The sequence below is a fragment of the Dendrobates tinctorius genome, unplaced genomic scaffold (assembly GCF_039654945.1).
Source record: "Dendrobates tinctorius isolate UK_male_01 unplaced genomic scaffold, ASM3965494v1 ptg000243l, whole genome shotgun sequence".
Taxonomy (NCBI): Eukaryota; Metazoa; Chordata; class Amphibia; order Anura; family Dendrobatidae; genus Dendrobates; species Dendrobates tinctorius.
Window position 1 is genome coordinate 8,107,463 of NW_027361910.1, and position 27,467 is coordinate 8,134,929.

The window sequence follows — 27,467 nt, forward strand, 5'->3', positions numbered from 1 at the left end:
CCTGTGAAGGCTCAGCTCAGTCTACAGAACTGCCAACAAGCTCCCTTTGCCAACAAGCTTTTTGGAGATGGAAATTTCATTCTCCAGCAGGACTTGGTACCTGTCCCCACTGCCAATAATACCAATACCTGATTTAAAAACAATAGTATCACTGTGCTTGTTTGGCCAGCAAACTTGACTGACCTTAACCCCATATGGGGTGTTGACAAGCGGAAGATGAGACACACCAGACCCCACAATGAAGACGAGCTGAATGCTTTTATCAAAGCAACCTGGGCTTCCATAACACTTCAGCAGTGCAACAGAGTGGTCCGACTCCATGCCATGCCACTTTGATGCCAAAGGAGCCCCAACCAAGTATTGAGAGCATTTACTGAATATACATTTCAGTACGCCAACATTTTGGATTTTAAAATCATTTTTCAAGCTGGTGTTATGAAGTATTCTAGTTTACTTAGATAATGACTTTTGAGTTTTCATTGACTGTAAGTCATGATCAGCAACATAAACAGAAATAAACACTTGAAATAGATTAGTCTGTTTGTAATGACTCTATATATTTGTTTCACAAATTGTATTGAAGAACTGAAATAAAATAACTTTTTGATGATATTCTAATTTTGTGAGATGCCCCTATAAATGGGGATTGGGGTGCTAATGCTAACTGCACAAGAAAGTATGCAAGTTTAAAGAGGAGTGCTACACAGAATGGTGCACACCCACACAACAATAAAAAGGCTTTATTTGAAACAAAAAGTTTCAAAGAGCACAAGGACGCAAATACAAAGTGACAATGGGCAAAAAAGGGACAAAATAGTCCCAGTCTTTATTATAATAGTCCCAGTCTGTATTATTCTATCAGTAGATTTATAAACATAAATGTGCCCCACCAAACAGGTAAGTAATATAGAATAAAATCGCAGTCCTAAAAAAATGTATCTAAAAAAGGATTAATAATAATATAGAGGGTAAAACATGCCAGAGATTGGATAATAACAAGCAAAGGTATCAAAGTAAAAAAGAAATACATGTATATGATTTAAAGAACAAAATGTCAAACATCAGATAAAATATATACATGTCACAAAAATGGCATAGAAAATATATACACCATGAACAAAGTTAGTAATAGTATGCAAAACACCCCAAACCCTGCTGAGATGTAAACATATAGTTGTATCAGGTATGGATAGCAAAATGACAACAAAGTCCAATAATAATAGATCTGAATTGTACCAATAGGCATCCCACTGATAGATACTAATATAACAGAAGTACAATAGAAGGACATGGAGCCATAACCTAAGACGTGTCGCTACCAAATGTAAATTTGTCAGGGGTGAACTGTTGTGAGCTCATTTTCGGGTTTGCCTCTGGCTTCTGGTGAGGGTTATGGAGCTGGCTGTGCTGACAGAGGAGTAGTGAGTTCTCTATCTGGACTCCCTCTGTTGGTGAAGGGAAGTAATGAAGCTGATCTAAATGGCAGAGACCGGCCACCTGAGGAAGAGGACTGCGATTGGACATCAGGAGTTTCTGACTGGATTTAAGGCAGCCTACTCCCTAGTTTCTTGCTGGTGATTTTTCCTGAGTGTGGCTCCTGGTTTCCAGTTTGGTTCCTGCCTTCCTAAAGCTAAGTTTTCCCTGCTATTGTTCATATGAGTTTTTGTCTGGTTTACTTAGTTTTTGTGTTCAGCCAGCCCTGGCTGGGACTGGGCTGAATCCCCATTTTGTCTCTGACCAGTTGATCTCTTTTGCTCTGTCTTCAGAATATACCTGAGTGCTGATATAGTGATTTGAAGTCTAGCGACTTCAGGGCCTTTTTCTATCAGACGTGTTGGACATTCTTTTTGGCAGGGTTTTCTGCGTGATTGCAGACAGCAGCTTTTCTTTCCTGTCCTTTCTAGCTAGGCTGAGCAAACGATGGGGCCCTCGCTATCTTTCTACCTGTGTCTGTGTTTTCATCTTGTTTCACCGACAATACATGTTGGGGGCTGTCTATTGCTTTGGGGTCTGTTCTGGGGCAGTTTAGATTTTCCCCTTCTCTCTTTAGGCTTATTTAGGTCTCCGGCTGTGACGAGGCATCTAGGACCACCGTAGGCACGCTCCACGGCTACTGCTAGTTGTTGTGGATAGGATCAGGGGTCTGCAATCCGCTAGTTACCAACCTCTCCGGTTTTCTGGGCTTAGCTTGCTTTTTGTTTTTTCCTCCTCGGTGACTCATTCATAACAGTGCACACATTAAGATGATGTCTGGCTCCTGCAGAGCTGTGAATTTGTGAACCCAGAGGGCGGGCAGAGTTCTTAGCAGAGACAGACTGAAGTATAAGCAATAGGATTGGCATCCGAACCTTGTCTCCCATGACCTGCTGGTGCTATATATGCTATACGTGTCGCGTAACATTCCATTTAGGTTTTCAAATGCAGGTATCTTTTGGATTTAATAATGTAAATTCAATAGGTATACTTACGGGGATTTCTACACTCCAAAGTTCTCCACCCATTTTACAATTCATTTGTAAAGCAATTTTTAAAGCAACTGAAAAAATGGTTTGTTGTTTGCTTAGGGTTCTTGCAAGGACACACTGACTTGGAACAGGGCAATCGACACATAAATATTTCTTGACTGCATCATATCGATCCTTTCTGTTACTGGACAATATACAGACAACCTGTAAAATAAAACATTAAAAACACATCAAAATCTAGTAATTACTCAGGTAAAATTATTATTTTATTACCCATTAGAAAGCAGAAATGATTCGCAGTATTGTTGCAAAAATGATTATTGTTTCCCAATGGAAAGTCAAAAATAACCTTGTGATCACTGGAAAAAGCACTCTTTCCCACAGGGCAAACATAACCCCTTTACCCCCAAGCCCAAGGGTGGTTTGCATGTTAATGACTGGGCCAATTTTTACAATTCTGACCACTGTCCCTTTATGAGGTAATAACTCTGGAACGCTTCCATGGATCCCGGTGATTCTGACATTGTTTTCTCGTGACATATTTTACTTCACGTTATTGGTAAAATTTATTTGATATGACTTGAGTTTATTCGTGAAAAAAAAAAAGAAGTTTGGCGAAAATTTTGCAATTTTCCAACTTTGAATTTTCATGCCCTTAAATCACAGAGAAATGGCACATAAAACACTTAATAAGTAACATTTCCCACATGTTTACTTTACATCAGCACAATTTTGGAACCATATATTTTTTTTTTGTTAGGAAGTTAAAACGGTTAAAAGTTGACCAGCGATTTCTCATTTTAACAACACCATGTTTTTTTTAGGGACATCCCATTTGAAGTCACTTTGAGGGGTCTATGATAGAAAATACCCAAAAGTGACACCATTCTAAAAACTGCACCCCTGTGCTCAAAACCACATTCAAGAAGTTTATTAACCCTTCAGGTGACTTACAGGAATTTTTGTAATATTTAAAGAAAAATGAACATTTAACGTTTTTCACAAAAAAAATACTTCAGGTCCAATTTTTGTAATTTTACCAAAGGTAAAAGGAGAAATTGGACCCCAGAAGGTGTACAATTTGTCTTGAGTTCACTGATACCTATATGTGGAGGTAAACCACTGTTTGGGAGCATGGCAGAGCTCGGAAGGGAAGGAGTGCCGTTTGACGTTTTCAAACTAAAATTGGCTGGAATTGAGATCAGACACCATGTCGAGTTTAGTGAGCCCCTAATGTGCCTAATCAGTGGAAACCCCCCACAAGTGACCCCATTTTGGAAACTAGACCACCTAAGGAACTTATCTAGATGTGTGGTGAGCACTTAGAACCCCCAAGTGCTTCACAAAAGTTTATAATGTAGTCGTAAAAATAAAAAAATAATTTTTTTTCACAAAAAATGATCTTTTCGCCCGCATTTTTTTTTATTTTCACAAGGGTAACAGGAGAAATTGGACCCCAAAAGTGGTTCAATTTGTCCCGAGTACACCGATACCCTATATGTGAGGGTAAATCACTGTTTGGGCACACAGCAGAACTCGGAAGAGAAGGAGCACCGTTTGACTTTTTCAACGCAGAATTGGCTGGAATTGAGATCAGACACCATGTTGTGTTTGGAGAGCCCCTGATGTGCCTAAACAGTGGAAACCCCACAATTCTAACTCCAACCCCAACACACCCCTAACCCTAATCCCAGCCCCAACCATGATCCTAACCACAAATCTAACTCTAACACACCCCTAACCCCAACCCTAACTTTAGCCACAACCCTAACCCTAATGGGAAAATGGAAATAAAACGCATTTTACTTATTTTATTATTTTGCATCACCACATTTTGAGAGCTGTAATTTTTCCATATTTTGGCCCACAGAGTCATGTGAGGTCTTGTTTTTTGCGGGACGAGTTGACGTTTTTATTGGTAACATTTTCGGGCACATGACATTTTTTGTTCGCTTTTTATTATGATTTTTGGGAGGCAGAAAGAACAAATACCAGCAATTCTTGAGTTTTTTTTGGGGGGAGAGGAGGCGTTTATACTGTTCCGCGTGTGGTAAAACTGATAAAGCGCTTTTATTCTTTGGGTCAGTACAATTACAGGGATACCTCATTTATATCATTTTTTAATGTTTTGGTGCTTTTATATAATAAAAACTGTTTTACAGAAAAAAATATTTTTGCATCGCTTTATTCTGCAAGCTATAACTTTTTTATTTTTTGGCTGATGACGCTGTATATCTGCAAGTTTTTTTTCCGGGACAAGATGACGTTTTCAGCGGTACCATGTTTATTTGTCTTTTATTTCGTAGGTATGATGATAAAGCATTGTTTTTTGCCTCGGTTTTTAGTTATATTTTTAAAGTGTTCACTGGTTAACTAGTGAGACAGTTTTATAGGTCGGGTCGTTATGGACGCGGCGATGCTAAATATGTGTACTTTTATTGATTTTTTTATTTACATAAAGAAATGTATTTATTGGAAAAATATTAATTTTTTCTTTATTTACGATGTACAATACAAAGTAATATTGTGGTACCGTGCTAGCCAGAAAAATTTTCTTTATTTAGAAATTGAAAAAATATTTTTACACTGTATAATATACATATATTTTTTAACTTTTTTTTACATTGTCCCAGGGTGGGACATCACTATATAAAGTCAGATCGCTGATCTGACACTTTGCACAACACTGTATCAGATCAGTGATCTGACAGGCAGTTAAGGAGGCTTCTCAGGTTCTGCTCTCAGCAGGCACTGACATGCCAACTACCTGTAGGACTCCGTGGCCATCTTGGATCCAGGGGTCTGCAAGCAGGGAGAACCTCAGAATAACGTGATCACATCACATTGTTCTGAGGGTCTGAGGGAAGCACGCAGGGAGCCCCCTCCCTGCACAATACTTCTCTATGCCACCAGAAAGCTGCGATCATGTTTAAGGCCCAGGGCACATGGACGGGATAGTACGTCATATGTCAGAAAGGGGTTAAAGTACCACTCCAGCATCTTTCTTTCACCAGTGGAGTGGTGCTTCTATTGTAAGGTCCTTGTGCCCCTGGATCTTAACCGTTTCACGCCAGAGCCTGTTTTTGCCTTCATGACTGGGCCAATTATTACAATTCTGACCACTGTCCCATTATGACAGGGGTTCTCAATCTCGGCAGAGTATATGGGCCGCACATAAAAAAAAATTTTAAGCTGGCGGGCCGCATTCCTTTCAAACTTAATACAGTCACAATTGATAGCGATATCTAAGGGGTTAAAAGGCCGCGATCGGTGCTAATTGCTAAAACTTTAACAATTTTCAAACTTTTAATCTTTATGGCCTGAAGTCAGAGAATTATGTCACAAAATAGTTCATAAATAAGATTTCCCATATGTCTACTTTACATCAGCACAATTTTTGAAACATAATGTTTTTGTTACAAAGTTAGTAGGGTTAGAAGTTGATCAGCAATTTCTTATTTTTCTAGAACATTTACAAAACCATTTTTTAGGGACCACATCACATTTGAAGTGACTTTGAGGGGCCCATATGACAGAAAATACCTAAATGTGACACCACTATAAAAAACTGCAAATTCAAGAAGCATAATAACCCCTTCATGACCAAGCCTATTTTGACCTTAATGACCAGGCCATTTTTTGCAATTCTGACCAGTGTCCCTTTATGAGGTAATAACTCAGGAACACTTCAACGGATCCTAGCGATTCTGAGATTGTTTTTTCCTGACATATTGGGCTTCATGTCCTGACATATTGGGCTTCATGTTAGTGGTAAATTTAGGTCGATAATTTTTGCGTTTATTTGTGAAAAAAATCAGAAATTTGGCGAAAATTTAGAAAATTTTGCAATTTTCAAAATTGAATAACATTTCCCACATGTCTACTTTACATCGGCACAATTTTGGAAACAAAATATTTTTTTGTTAGGAAGTTATAAGGGTTAAAAGTTGACCAGCGATTTCTCATTTTTACAATAAAATTTACAAAACCCATTTTTTTTAGGGACCACCTCACATTTTAAGTCACTTTGAGGGGTCTATATGGCAGAAAATACCCAAAAGTGACACCCCTCATGCTACTCAAAACTACATTCAAGAAGATTATTAACCCTTCAGGTGTTTCACAGGAACTAAAGCAACGTGGAAAGAAAAAATTGACATTTTAATTTTTCCAACAAAAAATTTCTTTTAGCATCAATTTTTTCATTTTCACATGGGCAACAGGATAAAATGAATCCTAACATTTGTTGGGCAATTTCTCCTGAGTACACCAATACCTCATATGTGGTCATAAACCACTGTTTGGGCGCACGGCAGGGCTCAGAAGGGAAGGAGCACCATTTGACTTTTTGAATGGAAAATATGCTGGAATATTTAGCGTTGCCATGTCACGTTTGGAGAGCCCCTGTGTGCATAAACATTGGAGCTCCTCCACAAGTGACCCCATTTTGGAAACTAGACCCCCCAAGGAACTTATCTAGATGCATAGTGATCACTTTGAACCCCCAGGTACTTCACAAATTGATCTGTAAAAAAAAAAAAGTACTTTTTTTTCACAAAAATTTTCTTTTAGCCTCAGTTTTTTCATTTTCACATGGGCAACAGGATAAAATGGATCCTAAAATTTGTTAAAAAATTTCTCCTGAGTGCACCGATACCTCATATGTGGTCATAAACCACTGTTTGAGCGCACGGCAGGGTCCGGAAGGGAAGGAGCACCATTTGACTTTTTGAATGGAAAATTAGCTCCAATCGTTATCAGACACCATGTCGCGCGTTTGGAGAGCCCCTGTGTACCTAAACATTGGAGCTCCCCCACAAGTAACCCCATTTTGGAAACTAGACCCCCTAAGGAACTTATCCAGATGTGTAGTGAGCACTTTGAACCCCCAAGTGCTTCACAAAAGTTTATAACACAGAGCAGTGAAAATAAAAAATCATTTTTTTTCCTCAAAAATGATTTTTTAGCACACTATTTTTAATTTTCACAAGGCTAACAGGAGAAATTGGACCACAAAAGTTGTTGTCCAGCTTGTCCTGCGTACGCTGGTACCCCATATGTGGGGGGGAACCACTGTTTGGGCACACGGCAGGGCTCAGAAGGGAAGGAGCGCCATTTGACTTTTTGAAATGCAAATTACTTCTCATCGTTAGCGGACACCATATCGTGTTTTGAGAGCCCCTGTGTGCCTAAACATTGGAGCTCCCCCACAAATGACCCCATTTTGGAAACTAGACCCCCTAAGGAACTTATCTAGATGCATAGTGAGCACTTTGAACCCCCAAGTGCTTCACAAAAGTTTATAAAGCAGAGCCATGAAAATAAAAAATATTTTTTTTTCCTCAAAAAATTATTTTTTAGTGCGCAATTTTTTATTTTCACAAGGGTACCAGGATAAATTAGACCCCAAAAGTTGTTGTCCAGTTTGTCCTGAATACACTGGTACCCCATATGTAGGTGGGGACCACTGTTTGGGTACACGTCGGGGCTCGGAAGGGAAGTAGTGACATTATGAAATGCTGACTTTGATGGAATGGTCTGCGGGCACCATGTAACATTTGCAGAGCCCCTGATGTACCTAAAATGTGGAACCCCCCACAAGTGACCCCATTTTGGAAACTAGACCCAAGGAACTTATCTAGATGTGTGGTGAGCACCTTGAACCCCCAAGCGCGTCACAGAAGTTTATAACGCAGAGCCGTGAAAATAAATATTTTTTTTTCCTAAAAAAAAAAAAAAAAAAAAAAAGATTTTCAGCCAGCAATTTTTTATTTTCACAGGGGTAGCAGGATATATTGAACCCCAAAAGTTGTTGTATAGTTTGTCCTGAGAACGCTGGTGCCCCATATATGGGGGGAACCATTGTTTGGGCACACATAAGGGCTCGGAATGGAAGTAGTGACGTTTTGAAATGCAGACTTTGATGGAATGGTCTGCGGTCGTCGTTACGTTTGCAGAGCCCCTGATGTGCCTAAACAATAGAAACCCCCCCACAAGAGACCCCATTTTGGAAACTAGACCTCCCAAGGAACTTATCTAGATGCCTGGTGAGCACTTTGAACCCCCTAGTGCTTCACAGAAGTTTATAACGCAGAGACGTGAAAATAAAAAAAAAATTTTTTTCCACAAAAATATTTTTTTAGCCCCCAATTTTTTATTTTCCCAAGGGTACCAGGAGAAATTAGACCCCCAAAGTTGTTGTGCAATTTTTCCTGAGTACGCTGATACCCCATATGTTGGGGTAAACCACTGTTTGGGCACACATCGGGACTTGGAAGGGAGGGAGCACCGTTTAACTTTTGGAACGCAAAATTGGCTGGAATCAATGGTTGCACCATGTCGCGTTTGGAGACCCCCTGATGTGCCTAAACAGTGGAAACCCCTCAATTCTAACTTCAACCCTAACTCCAACACACCCCTAACCACAGCCCTAACCCCAACACATCCCTAACCCTAATCCCAACCCTAACCCCAACACACCCCGAACCCTAATCCCAACCCTAACCCTAATTCCAACCCTAACCCTAATTCTAACCCTAATTCCAACCCTAACCCTCTTTCCAACCCTAAGCCTCTTTCCAACCCTAACCCTCTTTCCAACCCTAAGCCTCTTTCCAACCCTAACCCTAACGGAAAAATAAAAATAATTTCTTTTTTTATTAGTTGATCCTGCCTATGGGGGTGATAAACGGGGGGTTTATTTACATTTCATTCTATTTTGATCACTGTGAAAGTGATCAAAATTAATGAATGGAAATTGGAGCCGGCGGGCGCACTGCGCCCGCCATTTTCCAATATGGCGGCGCCCATGGGACACCGGGAGCCATAACGGCACTCGGTGAGTACTGGGAGGAGGGACAATCGGAAGCCGGGGGTGGGGTGGGGGTGGGCTCGGATCGCTGTCACCAGCCATGTCCGGTGCTACAGCAGCGTCGGACATGGCTGGATTGTAATATTTCATCAATTTTCATTGATGAAATATTACTATCGCTGATTGGCTGTTTCACTTTTAACAGCCAATCAGAGCGATCGTAGGAACGTGGGGGCGAAGCCACGCCCCTATGCTGAAGAACAAAGCCCCCTGTATCTGCGGGTCGGGTGACCCTTCAGTGACCTAGGTCACCCGACCCGCAGGGGGGCTTTAAAGTCATGACGCCACATAGGCGTCACTGGTCAGATTTGCAACAGTTTTAATGATGCCTATGTGGCGTCATTGGTCGTGAAGGGGTTAATCCTTAAGGTGCATCAAAGGAATTTATGGAATGTGGAAGAAAAAAAATGAACATTTAACTTTTCCCCACAAAAATGTTACATTTAGCGCCAAATGTTTCATTTTCACAAGGGTAACTGGAGAAAATGCACCATAAAATTTGTTGTGCGATTTCTCTCAAGCACGCCAATAGCACATACGTGGTGGAAAACTACTGTTTAGGTGCACGGCCGGGCTACGAAGTGAAGGGGAATCGTTTGAGTTTTGGAATGTGAAATTGGCTGGAATCGACAGCTGCCGCCATGTGGCGTTTGGAGGACCCCTGATGTGCCTAAACAGTGGAAACCCCCACAAATTACCACATTTTGGAAACTAGGTCCCTCACGGAATTTATCTAGATGTGTGGTGAGCACCTTGAAACCTCAGGGGCTTTACAGAATTTTATAATGTTGAGCCGTAAAAATTAAAAAAAAACACATTTTTTTCTACAAAAATGTTATTTTAACCTTATTTTTCATTTTCACCAGGGCTGTGGAGTCGGAGTCGTGGAGTCGGAGCTCATTTTGGTGGAGTCGGAGTTGGAGTCGGTATAAAATGGACCGACTCCGACTCCTAAAATATATAATAAATTGGGCACAGTAGTTCAATGCAGGATGTGCTGAATATTTTTTCATAAGAGTTTGGGAAAGTTATGAAATGTCCTATAAATGGCTGTTCTATTCCTGATCTAAGGCTACATTCACACACAGCGTTTTTCCTGTGTTTTTTGAGGATACGTTTTTCAGCTGCAAAAGTTGATCATCTTTTTAAAAAACTGCATCACCTGAAAGGTTTTTGAGCTCATAGATAATGTTTTCAATAGCAAAAACAGATTAGAAATCTGCTCTATCTATCCATTTATCCATATCTGTCTATCCATAACGTATCTGTACCAAAAAGAATGAAAACCGGGTAGTACACCAATATATATTCTGTTCTATCTAAATATCTTGATTATTGGATCATAAAAATGATTAAATGTCTGAGGTTCACATTGTACTACAATAAATTTTTCACTTAAATATAAGCAATATGTGTGGGAGTCGGAGTCGTGGAGTCGGTGTAAGGGAAATTGAGGAGTCGGAGTCGGAGGTTTGGCTTACCGACTCCACAGCCCTGATTTTCACAAGGGTAGCAAGAAAAAAAAATTGACCCCTAAATTTGTTGTGCAATTTCTCCTGAGTACGTTGATACCACATATTTGGAGGAAAACTACTGTTTATGTGCATGGCAGGGCTCAAAAAGGGGCGCTATTTAACTTTTGGAATACAAATTTCGTTTGAATCAATGGCCGACGCCATGGAAAGCACCTGAGGAGCCTAATCCGCTGAAAACCCTCCTCAAATAACCCAATTTTTGGATACTAGACCCCTCAAGGACTTTATCTTGATCTGTGGTGAGCATACTGAAGCCTCAGAGGCTTCACAACATTTTTCTATAATGTTGAGCCAAATTAAAAAAAAAAAAAAAAAACAAAAAAAAAACAACACATTTTCCCAACAAAAATGATATTTCAGCCACATTTGTTAAATTTTCACAAGGATCACAGGAGAAAATGGATGCCAAAATTTGTTGTGCAATTTTTCCAAAGTATGCAGGTACCCCATATTTGTTTAAAAATGACTACTTGGGTGCATGGTAGGATTGCAAAGGGAATGAGAGCTATTTTGGCTGGCATAGTTTGAGAATACCATGTCACATTTGAAGAGCACCCGACATGCCAAAACAGCAGAAACCCCCAGAGATGATCCCATTTTGTAAACTACACCTCTAAAGGAATTCATCCAGGGGAGTAGTATGTTTAACCCTCAGGCGATTCACAAACTTGTGTAAAATTGCGCTGAGTAAAATGAAATATAACTATTTTTTCCACTAAAATGTTGCTTAGACCCCAAGTTTCCAATTTTCAAAAGGGGTGATAAGAAAAAGCAAACAGTATAATTTGTTATGCAATTTCTCCTGAGTACATCAATACCCCATAAGAGGTCGAAAACTACTCTGAGGCACAGTGTAAAGTTCAAAAGGGAAGGCGCGCCATAGTACAGTCATGGCCAAAAGTTTTGAGAATGACACAAATATTAATTTTTACAAAGTCTACTGCTTCATTTTTTCTAATGGCAATTTGCATATACTCCAGAATGTTATAAAGAGTGATCAGCTTAACAGAATTACTTGCAAAGTTAATATTTGCCTAGAAAATGAACTTTATCCCCCAAAACACATTTCAACATCATTGCAGCCCTGCCTTAAAAGGACCAGCTAGCATCGTTTCAGTGATTGCTCCATTAACACAGGTGTGGGTGTTGATGAGGACAGGGCTGGAGATCAATCTGTCATGATTAAGTAAGAATGACACCACTGAACACTTTAAAAGGAGGCTGGTGCTTGGCATCATTGTTTCTCTTCTGTTAACCATGATTATCTCTAAAGAAACATGTGCAGTCATCATTGCACTGCACAAAAATGGCCTAAAAGGGAAGAGTATCGCAGCTAGAAAGATTGCACCTCAGTCAACAATCTATCGCATCATCAAGAACTTCAAGGAGAGAGGTTCCCTTGTTGCCAAAAAGGCTCCAGGGCGCCCAAGAAAGAACAGCAAGAGCCAGGACCGTCTCTTAAAAGTGTTTCAGCTGCGGGATCGGGCTACCAGCAGTGCAGATCTAGCTCAGGAATGGCAGCAGGCAGGTGTGAGTGCATCTGCACGCACTGTGAAGTGGAGACTCTTGGAGCAAGGCCTGGTCTCAAGGAGGGCAGCAAAGAAGCCACTTCTCTCCAGAAAAAACATCATGGACAGACTGATATTCTGCAAGAGGTACAGGGAGTGGACTGCTGAGGACTGGGGTAAAGTCATTTTCTCTGATGAATCCTTTTCGATTGTTTGGGACATCTGGAAAAAGGCTTATTCGGAGAAGACCAGGTGAGCGCTACCACCAGTCTTGTCTCATGCCAACTGTCAAGCATACTGAAACCATTCATGGGGTTGCTTCTCAGCCAAGGGAATGGGCTCTCTCTCAGTCTTGCCTAAAAACACAGCCATGAATAAAGAATGGTACCAGAATGTCCTCCAAGAGCAACTTCTCCCAACCGTCCAAGAGCAGTTTGGCGATCAACAATGCCTTTTTCAACATGATGGAGCACCTTGCCATAAAGCAAAGGTGATAACTAAATGGCTCAGGGAACAAAACATAAGAGATTTTGGGACCATGGCCTGGAAACTCCCCAGATTTTAATCCCATTGAGAACTTGTGGTCAATCATCAAGAGACGGGTGGACAAACAAAAACCTTCAAATTCAGACAAAATAAAAGCATTGATTTTGCAAGAATGGACTGCTATCAGTCAGGAATTGATCCAGAAGTTGATTGAGAGCATGCCAGGGAGAATTGCAGAGGTCCTGAAGAAGGGTCAACACTGCAAATATTGACTTGCTGCATTAACTCATTCTGTCAATATAACCTTTTGTTACTCATAATATGATTGCAATTATATTTCCGTATGTGATAAAAACATCTGACAAACACATAAAAACCAGAGGGCAGCAGATCATGTGAAAATATGATATTTGTGTCATTCTCAAAACTTTTGGCCATGACTGTACTGTACATTGCAGGTTTGAGGGGGACATGTCACATTGGCAAAGCCCATGGGGTTCCAGAACAGCAGAAACCCCCGTAAGTGACCCCATTTTACAAACTGCACCTCTCAATTAATTCATCTAGGGGTGCAGTGATCAAATGAACACCACAGGTGGGTCACAGAATTTTATACCATTGGACTGTGAATAAGAAATGATTACATTTTTACCACAAAAAAATTGATTTAGACCTAGATTTCACATTTTCACACTGGGAAATGGGTAAAATGGTGCCAAAAAGTATCACACAATTTCTTCTGAATGTGCCAAACCCCATATGTGGCAGTTACAGTACTGCGCAGCCACACAGCGAGTCTCGGGAGGGACGGAGCGCTATTTGACTCTTGGAGAAAAACTTATTCCAGAATAGTTTCCGGACACATACAGAGCCAATAAATGCCAGAAGAGTCGATCCCCCCCTCAAGTGACGCCATTTTGGAAATTACACTCCTTTGGGAATTTATATACAGGTGTAGTGACGACTGACTCCATAAATGTTTTCCAGAAACAATCAGCAGTGGATGTTGCAGAGTGAAAATTGCAAACTGCCATTGTAATGACCAGTACATTGTAGTGCCCTGTATGTTATGCCCAGTCCATGCTTCTGGAGTCATGCATCCGTAAAGTAGGCAAGCTCTCATTGCTACAGAAATGCCAAACATGTGGACGCCAAATGTGGATTAAGCACACTGGGGCTTAGAAGGGAGGGGGGCTATTCTGAAAAGAACAATGCTCAACAGAGGGCAGACGGAATCCCAGGGTAAATAGGGTGCCACACTATAGTGAATAGATCCTCGGAGTTGATCTGAATCACGTCATTTAGAGATTTAGATGGAAACCCCTAAGTGCTCAGCGTAGAGCGCTGGATAAATGTGATCTCAAATGTTATGTAAAACGTTCCCAACAAAAGCTTCAACTCTCAATCCACAAATAAAGCAAGTTCCCAATGAGTTCAGTCATTTGTTAACGGAAATACATGGGACTTTCACGTTAACGGTAGGGTAGTACAAAGGCTCTGGAAAAGTGCTATAGCCCCTCGCCCCTAAAAGAAATGCAAAAATTATGCTCTCCCAAATCGAAATTACCCACTTCCTTCTGGGCACCACAACAACATACTGGGCACTATAATGTACTGGTCAATACAATGGCAGTTCACAATTTTCACTCAGTAACATCCAATACTGATTTGACAACATCCAAAGCTGCTTTTTAGCACAACAAACAATGTGCTAGAAGAGCAGAGGGGATTTTGCTCTTTTATCACTTATGGGCTCTTTATATGGAGTCCACAAACTATTGTAGGAAAATCTGCGCTCCAAGAAGCGCACCTTCCCTCCTGTGTCTCGCTGTATGGCTAAGCAGTACTGCACAGCCTCATATGGGGTATTTCCACATTGAGCTATTTTTACCTATTTCCCAGTGTGAAAATGTAAAATCTGGGGCTAAAACAAAATTTTGGTGGTAAAAACATAATTATTTTTTCTTTACTGCCCAATGGTATAAAATTCTGTGACACACTTGTGCTGTCAATATGATCATTGCACCCCTAGATTAATTCACTGAGAGGTGTAGCTTGTAAAATTGGATCACTTATGGGGGGGTCTTCTGTTCTGGCAATAGGGCTCTGTTTTTTTTGGGGAACCAGGTGGTAAAGTCGCAGCTAATTCACAGAACCGGCAAATGCCGATCTGGTTACAAAGTCGTTATTCCGGCACGCCGAGGTGTCTCTCAGCAATGCAGTGCAGGCTGGTAAAGAGCATTTGTGACATGGGGTAGAAATACTCACCCCAGCCTGCAGCTGATCCCTCCAGCAGCGTCACAGCTATCAGACTGTGGAGCGACTTGGAGGGATGGGGTTGAAGGGGGTGTGTGGAGCCATAGACAACCAGGGTTACAGCCAATTCTGCGCTGAAAAAGAAACTGCGCTCCTTCGCTTCCAAGCTCTGCCATACGCTCCAACAATGGTACTTAGGACAAAGTGCACAACAATTTTGGAGGTCTAATTTCTCCTGTTACCCTTGGGAAAAAAAAAATTTGGGGGTGAAAATATTTTTGTGGAAAAAAATATGATTTTTTTTGTTTTCATTATTCTACGTTATAAACTTCTGTGAAGCACTTGGTGGTTCAAAGTGCTCACCACACATCTAGAAACGTTCCTTGGGGGATCTAGTTTTCAAAATGGTGTCACTTGTTGGGGGTTTCTACTGTTTATGCACATCAGGGGCTCTCCAAACGCGACATGTCAGATCTCAATTCCAGACAATTCTGCATTGAAAAAGTCAAACGGCGCTCCTTCCCTTCCGAGCTCTGCCACGCGCCCACAGTCGGTTACCTCCACATATGGGGTATCGGCGTATTCAGAAACCACAACAAATTTTGTGGTTCATTTTCTCTTTTTGCAGTTGTGAAAATAAAAAAAATTGGTTCTGAAGTAAAATGTCACGAAAAAAAGTTAAATGTTCATTTTTTCCTTCCACATTTTCAGTTTCCTGTGCAGCACACAAAGGGTTAATAAACTTCTTGAATGTAGTTTTGAGCACCTTAACTGGTGCAGTTTTTAGAATTGTGTCACTTTTGGGTATTTTCTGTAATGTAAACCGGTCAAAGTGACTTCAAATGTGATCTGGTCATTAATAAAAAATGGTTTTGTAAATTTTGTTGTAAAAATCAAAAATTGCTGGCCAACTTTTAACCTTTATAACTTCCTTAAAAAATAATAGTTTCCAAAATTGTGCTGATGTAAAGTAGACATGTGGGAAATGTTATTTATTGCACAACATAAAGAAGGATTTTTCCAGCGTCTCCAGGAGATAAAATAATAATTGCTTTATTGAGAATATAAAATCTTCATACCATCAGGTAAAAATGACATAAAGAGGCGTATGGAGGAGAGCAATTTCCTACGCGTTTCACCCTGAAAGGGCTTAATCATGGCATTCCATGATTTGTGTGACACCACTCTCTGATTTAAGGGCATAAAACTTAAGTTTGAAAATTGCAAATTTTTTTTGCCATATTTCCGTTTTTTTCATAAACAAACGCAAGTTATATTGAAGAAATGTTACCACTTACATGAACTACGATATGTCACGAAAAAACAGAATCTGTGGAATCCGTTAAAGCATTCCAGAGTTATAACATCATAAAGTGACAGTGGTCAGAATTGTAAGAATTGGCATGGTCATTCAGTAGCAAATTGGCTCTATCACTAAGGGGTTAAATATTAACCAAAGCTAACACAAGTAAATACAAAATGTAATTCTTAATGAAGGCCTTTTTTATTAAGGGAAAAAGACATCCAAACCTAACAGGCCCTGTGTGAAAAAGTAATTGCCCCTTAAAACTGAAGAACTGGTAGGGCCACCCTTTGCAGCAACAACGGTAATCAATTGTTTGCAATAACTTAACTTGCAATGAGTCCATTTACAACGCTCTGAAGAAATTTTTGGCTTACTCGTCTTTGCAGAATTTTTGTAAATCAGCCACATTGGAGGGTTTCTGAGCATGAATCGCCTTTTAAAGGTCATGCCACAGCATCTCTATAGGATTAAGGTCAGAGCTTTGACAAGGCACTACAAAGCCTTAATTTTGTTTTTCTTAAGCCATTCAGAGGTGGACTTGCTGGTGTGTTTTGGATCATTGTCCTGTTGCATAATCCGAGTGGGCTTCAGTTTGAGGTCAGATGACTGGACATTGTTAGGTTTCGCGAATCGTGCTAAATATAACAATGAAGTGCGATAGCAACCCGGGGTCCAACGTGCAGAGATGTAAAACTGCCGCTAACATGAACAATGGCGAACTAGAGGCAGTGGCAGCAACCTAAACGCACAGTGTTAACCGTCACAGTGTGTGAACAGAAGACAAAGTACCAAACTCTGTTACTCCACAGAGCGGTAACGTACAGCAGAACACTGAGAACGTACAGCAGAACGCTGAGAACTGTACCCTGTTAAACTTCACAGGGATACAGCAGGTGTGAGGCTAGTTGGAGGTCCCTATAGCTGCCCCTGAGGAAGTCTAGGTTGGTGGTTGTGCTCGCTCTGACACATGGCTGTGCTAACTGCACACGTGACTTAGTACCCGCAAAGTCAGATGCTGAGTCAAGCGGGAGTTCCCACCATACACTGCCTGCCTAGACACACAATCGCAGTGCAAGAAGCAGCACACGTGCACATAGGGGTGGTAACGTATCCAACAACACACCAAACACACATGATATTATACTAGTGCACCAATGTGCACCATTGAGAGCTTTTTATACCTTAAGCTCAATTCCAGACAGACAGGACCTTGCCTGTGGACCAATCTGAAGCTGCCACATCACCAGAGCAGCTGACATCCGAGCACCAATGAGAAGGCACCACATCACGGACATGCTCAGTAGGATGAAATCTGGACTTAGGCTACAGGGCACAACGCTGCACTTGTCTACCAATAATCACCATAGGCTTAGCTGGAGAACCAGCAGTAACTACACATGCAGCACGAGACTGGACAAGGTGCTAAGACCAAAGTCTGTGGTGAGCAGTTATCCCAGCGGCTGAGCCTGAATGGGAGACCACAGGACCAGACAAGGCTTGAGATCCATCCCATGCAGTGTCAGAATCCCGGCGCCTGACAATTCTCAGGATTTTTTGCTAGACAGCAGAATTCATGGTTCCATTTACCACATCAAGTCTTCCAGGTCCTAAAGCAGCAAAACACCCCCAGATCATCACAATAACACCACCATATTTTACAGTTTGCATGATGTTCATTTTCTGAAATGTTGTGTCAGATATAATGGAACATATACCTTCCAAAAAGTTCACTTTTGTCTAGTTAGTCCACAGAGTATTCTCCTAAAAAAGTCTTGGGGATCATCAAGATGTTTTCTGGCAAAACAGAGACAAGTCTTTATGTTCATATTGCTCAGCAGTGATTTTCATTTTGGAACTCTGCCATGCAGGCCATTTTTGTCCAGTATGTTTCTTATGGAGGAGTTGTGAACACTGACTTTAACTTGAGGAAAGTGAGGCTTGTAGTTTTTTGGATCTTGTTGTGGGGTCATTTATGACCTCTTAAATGAGTTGTCGCTGCGCTTTTGGGATAATTTTGGTTGGCCGATCCTGGGAAGGTTAACCACTGTTCCATGTTTTTGCAATTTGTGGCTAATGGTTCTCACTGTGGTTCGATGTAGTGCCAAAGCTTTAGAAATGGCTTTATAACGTTTATCAGTCTGACAGATCTTAATTATTTTGTTTTTCATTTGTTACATAATTTCTTTGGCTCGCGTCATGATGTATAGCTTTTGAGGACCTTTTGGTCTTCTTCACTTCGTTAGGCAGGTCCTAATTAAGTGATTTCTTGATTGAGAACAGGAGTGGCAGTAATCAGGCCTGGGTGTGGCTAGGGAATATGAACTCAGCTTCCCAAAGATGTGATAAACCACAGTTAATGTTTAAAAGGGGGAAACTATCACTGTTTCACAGAGGGCCCCCATAGGTTTGGATTTAAATTAAAAACTGCATTTTGTGTTTACTTGTGCCATCTGTCTAATATTTAAAGGGAATTTGTCACCCCCAGGGATGTATATGACCAATTTAATGGGCATTCTGGTAGTAGAAATATTAAGCTAGTCTTGCCTGTATGCCTCATATCAATCGTCTTCTTGCTGAGAAATGTTTTATTCTTTCTTTATGTAAAGGAATTCTTCCAGGCTCTGGGGTGTACGGTGCCTGGAAGAAATCCCTGCCTCATGACTTCATGTAATACTTACTTTCTCACATCAGCGTCAGTTACGGCCCAGGAGTCCTGCACCTGCACTCCCTCAGAAATACATACCTCATCCTCCCCCTTCTGTGGGCACTGCATTAAGCGATCTTCCGCTCCACTGACTTCCGGTGTGTGCGCGCCGATAATGTGCTCTCCCAACTTCCACCCCCCTGCATACTCATCACCATGTGTATACACATGGTTGCTAGCGATGAACGTGCAGGGAGGAAGTGGGGAGAGCATATTATCGGGGCGCACACCGGAGGTCACAGTGACTCGCCGATGCCTGTGCCGTAGATCCCTGTACCATATATATATATATACTGTGTATATATACTGTATATATATATATATATATATATATATACACACACATACATACATACATACATACATACAATTGAGCTCAAAAGTTTACATACAACGGCAGAATTTTGGCTTTCTTGGCCCTTTTTCAGAGGATATGAATGATAACACCAAAACGTTTTCTCCACTCATGGTTAGTGGTTGGGTGAAGTCATTTATTGTCAAACTACTGTTTTCTCTTTTTAAATCATAATGACAACCCAAAACATCCAAATAACCCTGATAAAAAGTGGCCTGATAACATGCACAGAAGTTGATACAAATGGGTTTGAATTGCTACTAAAGGTAACATCCTCACCTGTGACCTGTTTGCTTGTAATCAGTGTGTGCATAAAAGCTGAGTGAGTTTCTGGGATACAGACAGACTCTTGCGTCTTTCATCCAGTCACTGACATTTCTGGATTGTGAGTCATGGGGAAAGCAAAAGAATTGTCAATGGATCTATGGGAAAAAGTAATTGAACTGTATAAAACAGGAAAGGGATATCCAAGGAATTGATAATGCCAGTCAGTAGTGTTCAAACTGTGATTAACAAATGGAAAATCAGGGGCTCTGTAAAAACAAAACCACGGTCAGGTAGACTAACAAAAATGTCTTCCACAACTGCCAGAAAAATTGTTTGGGATGCAAAGAAAAACCCACAAATAACATCAGCTGAAATACTGGACTCTGAAAACTAGCAGTGTGGCTGTTTCAACAGGCACAATAAGGAGGAACTTGAAGAAAAATGGGCAAATGCCACAAAGTATCTCACCAACAATATGCAAAACAGCACAGAGACAAGCCTCAAAACTTCTTTAACCCCTTAACTCATGGAGATTTTTCGCTCCCCTTCTTTCCAGAGCCATAACTTTATTTTTCCGTCAATATGGCAGGCCAAGGGTTTATTTTTGGGGGACGAGTTGTACTTTTGAACGACACCATTGGTTTTACCATGTCGTGTACTCGAACACGGGAACAAAATTCCAAGTGCTGTGAAATTGCAAACAAAGTGCAATTCCACACTTGTTTTTTGCTTGGCTTTCTTGCTAGGTTAACTAAATGCTAAAACTGACCTACCATTATGATTCTCCAAGTCATTACGAGTTCATAGACACCAAACATGTCTAGGTTCTCTTTTATCAGTGGTGAAAAAAAATTGCAAAGTTTGCTTTAAAAAAAAAAAAAAATGATATTGGTAGTGGCTTTTTAGCCTTTCTATATGTTTAATGAATGTTTTACCGCCATGCACTTTATATAGGGTTTTATATAACCCTCTTATGAGCACATTTCTTCTCATGACTAGCATTTAGCTGCATTCTTTGTTTAAGTGAGCACCTTAGCACTTTAGTTAAGAATAGGGGCATATGTATGCATAACCCCATCTGCAGTGTTGGGTTCATTGATCCGTGGTTTATTGCATATGAATTGTGCTATTGATGTAGCGGGTTTAATCATTCTTTTAACTTTACATATTGCTGTTTTTACAGCCCTTTGCTTGCACTGTTGGTATTCTATGGCATGATGTCTCTGATTACATGTAAATTCAGTACAACTTTATTTTACTTGACTTTTAATTTATTTCAATAAAAATTATTTATCAGTATCCCTTAGTGTTGCCTAGTTTCTAGGAACCCATTTTGTGATTTATGCATTTTTTTTAGGTGATACCTCCCATGTAATTAGGGGTTGAATAACAATTTAGGACTTTTTTGTGATTAAAGTAGTATTACGTCAGCGGTAAGTAAGGGGTTAACAAAGTAATTTGGAGTGACAAGACCAAAATGGAACTTTTTGTCCACAACCATAAACGTTACATTTGGAGAGAGGTCAACAAGGCCTATGATGAAAGGAACACCATTCCTACTGTAAAGCAAGGAGGTGGATCGCTGATGTTTTGGGGATGAGTGTGCTACAAAGGCACAGGAAATTTGGTCAGAGTTGAAGGAAAGATTAATGCAGCACGTTATCAACAAATACTGGAGGCAAATTAACAATCATCAGCCCGGAATCTGCGCATGGGACGTACTTGGACATTTCAACATGACAATGATCCCAAATACAAGGCCAAGTCGACCTGTCATTGGCTACAGGAGAACAAAGTGAAGGTTCTGGAGTGGCAATCTCAGTCTCCTGACCTCAATATCATTGAGTCATTCTGGAGAGATCTCAAGCGCGCAGTTCATGCTAGACAGCCCAGGAATTTACAGGAACTGGAGGCTTTTTGCTAAGAAGATTTGGCAGCTTTACCATCTGAGAAAATAAAGAACCTCCTCCACAACTATGACAAAAGAATTCAAGCTATCATTGCTGTTAAGGTACTGTCACACTTAGGCCTCTTTCACACTTCAGTTTTTTGTCATCAGTCAAAATCCGCCAAAATTTGAAAATGGCGGATCCGCTTTTTCTTGTTGCGGATCCGCCATTTTCCCCATTGGGATACATTAGTGGCGGATTTTGACGGATGGTTGTCCGTTGCGTCCCCCTCCTGTCTGAGGGGGACGGAGCTTGCAACGGTTTTTTTCGCCGTCAAAATGGCGGATCCGCCGTCATCCGCCATGCGATAGAATGGCCGCCTAGGGGCGGCAGATCCGCCGGGATCCGCGATTTTGCGGAATCCGCCGGCAGAATCCGCAAAATCGCACTGGGCATGCCCAGAAAAAAGATACTTTTCCAGACAGTCCCCAAACTATATAAGGTGGGCTAATTGGGCCCAGACATGCAGTAGCAGTCAGCCAGCAAGCCTGCCAGAGGACACCCATCAAGCCTGCCAGAGGACACCCACCAAGCCTGCCAGAGGAGACCCACCAAGCCTCTGCCAGAGGACACCCACCAAGCCTGCCAGAGGACACCCACCAAGCCTCTGCCAGAGGACACCCACCAAGCCTCTGCCAGAGGACACCCACCAAGCCTCTGCCAGAGGACACCCACCAAGCCTCTGCCAGAGGACACCCACCAAGCCTCTGCCAGAGGACACCCACCAAGCCTCTGCCAGAGGACACCCACCAAGCCTCTGCCAGAGGACACCCACCAAGCCTGCCAGACATCAGCTATCAAGAGGCCTGCCAGTACCAGCTCACCTACAAGTGTGAGTATACCTATTTATGACATTTCTGTGTGTGTGTGTATGGCCTGCTAGTGTGTGGTCTGCGAGTGTTGCATGTCTGGTTTTTTTTTTCATACTTTTTTTTCTGTTGTTTGTGTACTGCATTTTATTTCCATACAACTGTAATTATATTGTATTTTTTATGCTGTGATTGAGTGGTGTATGGTATGTGGTGTAATTGGGCCCAGACAATCCGGCACCAGCAACACTGAAGACACCAAGCAAGATATCCGACTGCAGCCTGATAGAAGATTGAACTAGAGCTATAAAACCTGCCTGCCCAGCTGCAAGTCTACCACCTGCAAGACCCCTGGAGCGTGTGTGTGTGTGTGTGTGTGTGTGTGTGTGTATGTATGGCCTTGCGTGTGTGTAATGCATTTTTTTTTTTTCCCCCCATCTTTTTTTTTTTTCTGTTGCATGTGTACTGCATTTTATTTTCATACAACTGTAATTATATTGTATTTTTTATACTGTGATTGAGTGGTGTATGGTATGTGGTGTAATTGGGCCCAGACAATCCGGCACCAGCAACACTGAAGACACCAAGCAAGATATCCGACTGCAGCCTGATAGAAGATTGAACTAGAGCTATAAAACCTGCCTGCCCAGCTGCAAGTCTACCACCTGCAAGACCCCTGGAGCGTGTGTGTGTGTGTATGTATGGCCTGTGTGTGTGTATGTATGGCCTGTGTGTGTGTAATGCATTTTTTACTTTTTTTTTTCTGTTGCATGTGTACTGCATTTTATTTTCATAGAACTGTAATATTGTATTTCTTGCTGTGATTGTGTGGTGTAAGGCTGGTTTCATATTTGCACTTTATAGCGTAGCGATGACCCGCACACGGCCGCCGCTAATCCCCGTCCCATCCTGTCATCGCCGCCTACTAGCGCACATGAACGCTTGGGATCTGCGCACCCTATCTTTAGCATAGGGTGCGCAGATGGTGCGCTGGCAGGATTTTACAGTGTGCTGTGCACTTTTGAAGGTGTGCCCTTTTGCGCCAAATGCAGCATGTTGCATTTTGGCGCGCATGGCACACCTTCAAAAGTGCGCAGCACACAGTAAAATCCTGCCAGCGCACCATCTGCACACCCCATACTAAAGATAGAGTGCGCAGATCCCAAGCGTCCATGTGTGCTAGTAGGCGGTGATGACCGGATGGGGCGGTGATTAGCGGCGGCCGTGTGCAGGTCATCGCTGCGCCATAAAGTGCAAATGTGAAACCGGCCTAACTGGTATTGTATGTGATGTAATTGGGCCCAGACATCTGGCAACAGCCACACTGAAGACACCGAACCAGACATCAAACACCAGCCTGACTGATAGAATACCAAACTCAGCTGCAAATCTTCCACCTGCAAGACCCCGTGTGTGTGTGTGTGTGTGTGTGTGTGTGTGTGGGGCCTGGCTGTGTGGGTTTTTTTTAAATATTTAAATTTTTTTTCTTTTGTATGTTTATTGGATTTTATTTTCATATTTGCAATTGTGGTGTTATTAATATATCTGTTGTAAATTGGTGTTTTTTTATTTTTCATTTATTGTGGTATTTAAAATAAAGAGCAGAGTAGCTCCTATTTGTTGGAAAAAAAATAAGAAAAGATAAATAAATAATAAACTGTTTTGAAAAAATCTCCTTTGTATCATTTTAAAAAAAAAAAAAAGGTAAAATTAAGTTACCATAAAGGTACATTAAATTTTTGGTATACAAGTGTGGTTAAAAGTGAGAGATTGCAACATCAAAATAATCTGGGTATACACAGCTGAGTTTTTCAGGGAATTCAAAAACATGCAAACACAGTGTGGGTATACACAGCAATTACACACCTTCAATCACTGGTTACACTCGGTGACACCGTCAATCACTGGTTACACTCTCGGTGAGAGTTTGAGGGAATGCAAACACTGGTATACACAGCAATTACGCACCTTCAATCACTGGTTACACTTGGTTACACTTTTTCAGGGAATTCAAACACATGCAAAGAAAGTGGGTTTACACAAAATATTACACACCTTCAATCACTGTGGTTACACTCGGTGAGATAAGGGAATGTAGACATGCAAACACTTAAAATTGTGTATACTTCGTTTCAGGGAATTACACATTAACTGAATATTTTTTTTTTTTTAAACTTTCATCATTTTCTTAATACTTGCAGATCACTTAATAATGAAGCGCCACCAGAAAAGCAGCAGACACGGCCAGCCAGGCCGCAGCAGGGATGGTGAACGAGAGCGCAGCAGAGACGAACGGCGAGAGCGCAGCACAGATGACCGGTCAGGTCGCAGCAGAGATGAACACCCAGGCAGCGGCAGAGTACAGGCAACCATTAGTTTCCCTGTAAGTATAAAGGCCTGAAAGCTTATTATGATCCTTTGTATAGTAGCTTAACAATTGTCTTTATACTTGCAGATCACTTCAGCAAGCACCACCAGCCAGGCCGCAGCGGAGACGGTCGGCCAGGCCGCAGCGGAGACGGTCGGCCAGGCCGCAGCGGAGACGGTCGGCCAGGCCGCAGCAGAAACGGCAAGCCAACCTTTATTTTCCCTGTAAGTATAAAGGCCTGAAAGCTTATTATGATCCTTTGTATAGTAGCTTAACAAGTGTCTTTATACTTGCAGATCACTTCAGGAAGCACCGCAGCTGCCAACGCAGCTGCCCCAAACCGTAATGTCTTCTCCTGAAAGCTCCCCCTCACATCATCAGCGAGCTGAGGTAAAAATTTTTTTTTTTTATTTAAAATAATTTTTTTTTTTGGTTAAAAACACTATCCATGTATTATGTTTTAACAGGAAGCTGATTCAGAGGAGCTTCCAGGAGGAGACGTGCAGGGTGGAGAGACGCAAGGAGGGGGTGCGCAGAGTGTAAGTTTAGCCCATACACAGATACATAATGCTACACCCAACACAAACATTCACAGTGCACACACAATAACTACGCATCCATCCAAACAAATTTTTTTTTTCTTTACCACAGTCTTCAGAATCCGGTGCCCGCACTAGAGTGACTCCCAGGACATCCCAGGGTCGTCAAGGTGATGCATCTGTTGGTTGGTCGGCAAAAGGTAAGTAACCCTATTTGGATAATTGTTTAAATGAACATCATGTGTTTAAATAGAATGTAATTTTTTGTTTTTTGTTTTGTTTTTTATCTTCACAGGTTTCACAGCGTGCTCCCCGGAGATATATGGAGGAGGGTATCATGATTGATACTGACGAACTCATCCGTGAGGTGGAAAACCGGGAGCCGCTGTGGAACATGGCAAACCGTCTACACGCTGACCAACCAACCACCCGACGGCTCTGGGATGAGGTCTGCTCTTCAGTTATTGAGAACTGGGAGGAACTCAATGCGAGGGCCAGGGATTTTGTGCGTAAGTATTACAACTTCAGTAACTTATATTCCAGCATGTGAAGTGTCGAATACTAAACCCCTTTTTTTTTTTTGCTTCACAGGTGACAGGGTTATCACACGTTGGCGGTTGCTCCGGGATCGCTTCAAGAGGGACTACAACAAAGAGATGCAGACCCCGAGTGGATCGGGAGGACGCCGGGGACCCCAGTACAAAAACTACAAAGCACTGGCGTTCCTGCGATCAACAGTGGTGTGCAGAAGGTAAATATTACCCAAACCATTTCTGTAGTAAAAATGTTTAACCAAATTTTTTTTCAGCAGACTTAAATTAAATATCAATATTTTTAATATACATTTTTTCTCCTTTTTTTTTTTAGCACCATCTGCAGCACTCAGGAGTCTGCATCAGAGTTGTGTCCCTCTGGAGTGATCCCTAGTGAGACCGCCCCCGGTGACCACATCGAGGTATCCGACCCCTCTCTACCTACCCTCTTGTCTCATCCCTCTATCCCCTCCACCAGCACTGGAGCACAGGGCTGTGGAGTCGGAGTCGTGGAGTCGGAGTTAGTTTTGGTTGGAGTCGGAGTCGGTAGAAATGTACCGACTCCGACTTTAAAAAAAATGAATTAATATTTCATAATTGAACTTTCATATGAATTTTATAAATGTTACTCAAATATATATGTTCTATCAAACTATGAACAACAGTGATAAGTTCTGCTGGAGATAGAGACATTTCTTACTTCTTGTGTGTCACTGTTCTCCACTGCCCTTATCTAATCTTATACTTGGTTAACCTCATGCTGCCCCAACCCCCCTACTTACAATGTATGAAACTGAAAGTGAAAATGTGTTGCAAATTCTTAGTAGTAAAGCTCCTCCTCTAGACTAGATCATACTAGGTGTGCGTCTTCCAAGCATCTCACAGCTGCCTGCTACTCAGAAGAGGAAGACTGTAAGAAGTATTATCCTTTCAACAAACTTTGCATCAGTTAACTGTGAGTACACGAGGAATAATAACAGTATTATTGACCACTATATCAGTTGTACGACCTGGCAATAATTTTGTACAATTGTTTTTAGGAAAAACCATTGTCATTTGGATTGTGAATGCAGAATTAAAAACCTGAGAATGTCAAAGAAGCATCACATTAAATCAGCTGTATTTGAACATTTCACCATCACTCAAGATAGAAAACATTATGTCTGTCAGTGTATGACAAATGATCCAGACGAAAAAAAATGCTGTGAAGCCAAGATGAGTGCATATTCAGGCAAAGATAAAAATGCTCCTACCAAAGCTTCTAATCTAAAGAGACATTTACAGCGCTTTCATCCAGAAGTACTGAAAGCAGTGGATGAGAAAGACTGCATCCAAACCAATGAACCAGTGCCCAGCTCTTCCAGCCAAACAAAGGAGCAGAGAACTTTGCAGCCATCAGTTGCAAGATATTTTGTCAGTGACAAAGTTACTGTGACAATGACAGTAGATACATTTAAAAAACAGATCATAGAGCTTGTTGTAAAGGATAGTGTGCCTATTTCATTATTTTCACGAC

The 27,467-nt window shown here is 41.4% G+C and overlaps 1 protein-coding gene across 3 annotated transcripts in view; it reads right to left on the reverse strand.

Annotated features, from left to right (window-relative positions):
• The window catches only part of PIWIL1 (piwi like RNA-mediated gene silencing 1), a 376,145-nt gene that overhangs the window by 44,950 nt on the left and 303,728 nt on the right, over nucleotides 1–27,467 (reverse strand). For all 3 annotated transcript variants that reach the window (XM_073557066.1, XM_073557067.1, XM_073557065.1), the window contains one exon: nucleotides 2,469–2,669. In XM_073557066.1, coding sequence (XP_073413167.1) covers nucleotides 2,469–2,669 — 201 coding nt within the window. The remainder of the gene's footprint in view (nucleotides 1–2,468; nucleotides 2,670–27,467) is intronic.